Raw genomic sequence first — 5,130 nt, 5'->3', positions numbered from 1 at the left:
CAAGGAAGCTTGTGGACTTAATCAATCAATTAAGAATATCATTTTGATTTTAAAAAAAAATTATTTAACTTGGCATAACCTGGATCAACTTGCTAATCATGTGATCCAAAACTTACCCTATATCAAGTTTAAGAACTAATCACATAATTATAGATAATATTATCTTAAGGTCAAAATAAAATTAATAAACTATATAGGTTAAGTTGAAGGGAAAGGGTAACACTAGAGATATTTAAAATTTTACCAATATTTTTTTACTAAATTGTAGGTTTTTTTTATTTATCATCTATGCATTGTAGCTTTTTACGCTCCTTAAAATATGATAAATTCTAATTTCTATAAGATTAAAAGTTTTTGATATATTATATGTAATATCATTTAGCACACAAATTTTGATAAAAAAACATTATTTAAAAAAATGTTCAGTGTTGGTTTTTTTATTTGAAGGATGAAATGTGCTCCCACACCCATGTGTACTAGAGAAATTATATCATCATATTTGTCTCAAAACGAAAATTCAAGCTATCCCAACTAATTGGTTCTCAAGACTTCGAATTAATATGATATGCACAAAGAGATAGGTCTTAAATCCAAATGAAATTAAAGTCTAAAGTATTTGCCACTTAACTAAGATGGTGTTTGTGAATTTCATGAGTTACATTATATTTACGTTATTAATGTGTAGTTACATACATTTAATTGATAAGTGTAATGATTTGAAATATAGTTAATAAATTTGATTAGTAATTGATTAATCTAAAAGATACATGATTTGAAATCTATCTAGGTTTTAAATTGAAATGAAAAGGATATTGATATTGTGAAACTCAATTAATCCAACTGGGTTTTTAGTGACTCCATCAAACTCAGTCTAAATCGAACAAATCAACTCTAATTTTTTTTTTAAATCTAAAATTATCTTTTAATAGAAATAATTAATTCACGATCCAAGTTATTCATAAGATTAACCAACATTTAAGATATGAACAGAGGAGGAAAATATTATTCAATAAAATGGATGTGGGGTAAATCATCCCCCACGTAAGGTAAAATTAATTTACTTAACAACTCATGAATTTCGCACAATAAAGTTTTTATTGATCCGTGTGGATGCATGAGAAATTATTGATGCAGAAATTAGTTCACTTCATATTATACTGAAGTTTTTAAATTCATGTTAAGGATAGCATTTCTCATGCTTAATTTAATTATATAGATTACATGAGTTGCTTAACTGGAATTTTTATACCAAGAACAGATTAGAGACTCAATTTTCCATATAGTTATTCAAATTGAGAAAATACACAATAATCAAACTTAAAAACAAGTCAATTTTCTTTTTAAAAAATAGTTTTTCTTGTCCATAAATATTCATGAAAAATCGAAGGTAAATATTAGATGAGTTTATTCACAATTGAATCCCAAAACAAATAAATTTTATCAATTAAGTCTCAAATGTTTCAGACATTTTTCAATTGAGTCCACCTGGCCTTTGCATAATATCTATAAATCTAAGAAGATCCAGGCACCAGAGAGAAATAGAATCAAATTTGACTCCCTAATCCCTATGGAAAATGTAGTGAAGTCCTTTTATTATAGTTTTAGATAATAATTTGATACAAAAACTTGACAGCATCAACAGACAACAGATTCTCCTCTCAATCCCAACAAGAGAGGATGAATAACATTCTCAAAATCTCTATTAGTAATTCATAAGCTACCTTGATCTTTATATATATATATATTGACCAGAGGCTTGAGATGAATTCAAGACTGCTCAAAAGAACTCCACTTCTTGGGCCTGTCGAAAATGCCGGGTCCGTATGTTGAGAAGAAAATCTCAACAAGGAGAGGGAATTGTAGCAGAGCGAAAAGCGTGACAGGAAGACTAGCCAGCAATATAATCGGAAAGGAAATCCACGGAAAACGATCGCGAAGCATCATAAAAAGCGTAATGCCGAAGGTTATCATCATAGTTGCTATCGAAAAGAAAAGACAGGAAAGGCCTACAATCATTTTCGTAGGCAAGGACTTGAGGAAATCTTCCTCTCTGTACCGTGATGTCAGGATTCCTAAGAACATCAACAACGAAGATGTAGACGCAAACAATGACATTGCATCGGACACCATGAAAACCATGAACGAATTCCCATGCAAGTATATAGGAATCCCTGAAAACTGATCATATCCACCTGGAACAGTAAAGATCGCTGAAAACATTATGGTAGAAATAAGAGCAGCCACAACCGTGCAAGACTCAGATGTGTCCTTCATCCATTTCTCCCCTTCTTCCACTAATTTCCTGTGCTGTTCAGTGAATAAAGCTTGAGGTGTTCTATGGTTAAAATTTACCATCTCTCTGTACTTGGGTTGGACAATGCTCTCCACCTCCTGCAGCGCAGCAAACTCTTCTGAGAAATATTTGGAGTACATTCTGATGAAAAATCATCAACTATAGGAAGTAGGATTACCTTATACCATTGTAGCTCTCTTTGCATTTGTAATGCTGCACCCGAAACACGATCAAGCTGAGAGGAGGGTGCTAAGAATGCAGCTTGGTGTAAAATGTTGTTGTGATACTTGTCCCAAGGAGTTGCCATTGAGTTCTTCTTTGCTCCCATTTTGTATAGAAGGCTGAATATCTTTTCTTGGCGTTGCAGGGTTGCATACAAGAAAATGCCCCGGTTAAGATCATCCTCAAACCATATAACGTCAGGATAATGTCTAACAATCTCAACGATGAATTCAACAATTCCATGCTTAACAGCATTGAATACAGCCTTGTACACACCAATTTCTTTGAATTCTGATCTATGAAGAGTTGATATTTGTTCGCATAGGCAACACAGAACTGCTAGTGCTTGGCCATGTATCAACTTCAGGTTATACATTTTCTTGATAGCTGGAACTGCAAGTATAATTTGGTTCAGGTTATTTTCGCATATAATTTGGTTATCTATTATTCAGAATTTACTTACCAAAAATCTTCAATCCCTTCCAAGCCATTACCAACAACTGGTCAGATGCTGCGAAGTCCATATAACATATCAAAATGGAATTTCTGCTCTTATAAGGGAAAATAATGTAGTAACTATAAGAAACTGAAAACTTATAAATCTCAGATTGACATCTCATCATGTTTGATGGTATACCTCGTTTAACAATGTTCCTTCGATCAGTTGGTCCCTTATTCGGCCTCTCAATGTCCCCATGGCTGTGGCTAGAGGCAAGTGGATGAGGTACCCGGATACCTACAACAGGATAATGCCGCATTGAAGGATGTGAAAAGAAGAGCCAAACTGTCTTTCATAAAACCATCAGGTTTTTTTTGGCCTAATGGTCATGTTCATCATGATTTTTGGAGATCATCCTCAATGGTATTATGTTTTATTTTTAAACTGAGTGATAACAGTTGCATACCGTTGTATATCCATTGTTGCCACCAAGCAAGTTGAGTTCCACTGGGAAAAGCAGAAGGTTTTTGAGCAAGCATATCAAGAGCTGTGTCTTTGTCACTATCTTGATAAAAAGCCAATTGTGGGTAATGTTGAAGCAGATCCAAGGCAATATCTGCATGAGCATTAAACAATGAACCAAGAAAAGCGAACAACGGCTAAACAAGATAGAATTTTTAGGTGAACAGGAGGAGAAAACAAAAATATGATCAACCGATCTTATTTTTGGACTGAGCTCTTCTTATACCGTAGAGTTCGTCCATGATACATGTTGTGAGAAGCATAACCCCATTCTTATTGTTTGTAGCTGGACTGAGCTCTTCTTTCGGACTCACGCTGTACAGATAACGAACCATGCCTTTATGCCCATAGAGAGAAGCTACAACAACTGGGATCTGGCCATTCTGGTTTGCAACTTTAAGTAAACCTCCATTCTTTGCTACCAAGTCCTCGGCAATCCTTGTGATCCCTCCAATGGCAGCATAATTAAGAGCGGTGGCATTATTTCTGTTTCGGATTTTCAAGTCATCCGGCTCTAACCGGTCCACCAGCTCCACAACAATCTCTCTGTGTCCAGCCAGAACCGCAACATGGAGGGCAGTATCCCCATCTGCTGAAATGCTAGCAGTCAGTCCATCAGGATGTTCTATCAGGAACTCCATTGTAGCCTCTAGGTCGCCCTTGTCAACAGCCTTGTATAGCGGCAGATACTGAATGTATGCCGTATCTTTAATCTCAGCCAAGTTATAGCATCAAATGCATTCTCATTAGTTATAGCATGAAACACATTGAATCATTTGTATTGAACACCAGAGAAGATTTAAAGCTTGGAGGGTTAATTAATTACCATATTCCATGCTTGAGCTCTCCTTTGATTCTGAAGGCGCCCGTGATTTTAACTTGCGGGGTGACTTGCTTAAGGCCAAATCACTGTAAGGGTCCATATCTGTTGGAGAAATAGCCTGTAAATATCATTGAAACTTACATCACATATCGTGACAGAATTTTGTTCACTAGGTAAACTAATTGAGTTATATTGTGCTTGACTTTCTACTTCCAGAGAGAATTTTTCGACATGCTCCCCTGCCACTACAGTGAATAACAGCCATAACTATGTGTGGGTGTGCACAAGCAGAAACTCTCAAAATTATGATACAAATCAATAAAATGGTGTATTTTTATCTCTAACAAGTGCGAATTCTGAAACATTGACAAGTATTTTAGGAGGTTATCAGTAGAAGTGAGATATCTTAAGAAGCGTGCACAAGGCATGTGCCCTTTCAGGTTATTGGTCTGCTAAATACATAAATCTAATACACCAAACAGTTTGACTAAGAACTTAATATGCAAGTTCAATACTTACAGGAAGTACACTGTACAACCACAGCTTGCACTCGACAGGATAGGTTGCAGCAGACGAGGTGACCTCAAAATCTTAACAACTTCAAGGAAGCGAATCCAGTTACTTTATAAGAGAGAGTGAAGCATGAAACATGAAAGATGAAAGAATAGAGGAAATCTCCATTTCAAGTAAATGAAACTAGGAATATATATTCAAGGATCCACTGCTTATGTTTCTGCTTTGGATTCTAACAAAGAAGTGATTCTTTGTGTCTTTTGAAAGAGCTGATTGAGAACATATATAGGATCACAGTAACGTTTTCTTTCTTCTGTG

The 5,130-nt window shown here is 35.2% G+C and overlaps 1 protein-coding gene across 2 annotated transcripts; it reads right to left on the bottom strand.

The window, feature by feature from the left end:
- Positions 1–1,566: 1,566 nt before the first annotated feature.
- LOC18099011 (uncharacterized) lies at positions 1,567–5,130 on the bottom strand. Of its 2 annotated transcripts, none has more exons than XM_024601273.2 (8): positions 4,819–5,130; positions 4,303–4,417; positions 3,703–4,182; positions 3,421–3,570; positions 3,153–3,251; positions 2,979–3,026; positions 2,472–2,908; positions 1,567–2,391 (listed from the first exon to the last, which is right to left on the bottom strand). In XM_024601273.2, exons 2-8 carry the CDS (start codon positions 4,397–4,399, stop codon positions 1,768–1,770), a joined length of 1,935 nt encoding a protein of 644 aa, XP_024457041.1. In that variant the 5' UTR covers positions 4,400–4,417; positions 4,819–5,130; the 3' UTR covers positions 1,567–1,767. The 2 variants fall into 2 exon arrangements, with proteins under 2 accessions (XP_024457041.1, XP_024457042.1); XM_024601274.2 differs by having other exon boundaries at positions 4,303–4,401.

Source organism: Populus trichocarpa, chromosome 5, assembly GCF_000002775.5.
Source record: "Populus trichocarpa isolate Nisqually-1 chromosome 5, P.trichocarpa_v4.1, whole genome shotgun sequence".
NCBI classification, from domain to species: domain Eukaryota; kingdom Viridiplantae; phylum Streptophyta; class Magnoliopsida; order Malpighiales; family Salicaceae; genus Populus; species Populus trichocarpa.
Note: the sequence above shows the minus strand (reverse complement) of the source record. Positions and strands in the feature narration are given on the sequence as shown.

What these genes read in the sequence shown, in the direction of transcription:
- LOC18099011 (XM_024601273.2), bottom strand. Translation starts at nt 4,399, where the DNA reads ATGGACCCTTACAGTGATTTGGCCTTAAGCAAGTCACCCCGCAAGTTA. An exon ending in TATCATGGACGAACTCTACG is followed by an intron (nt 3,571 to 3,702) that starts GTATAAGAAGAG and finishes ATGCTCATGCAG; the next exon opens with ATATTGCCTTGGATCTGCTT. An exon ending in GAGAGCTACAATGGTATAAG is followed by an intron (nt 2,392 to 2,471) that starts GTAATCCTACTT and finishes GCTGCGCTGCAG; the next exon opens with GAGGTGGAGAGCATTGTCCA.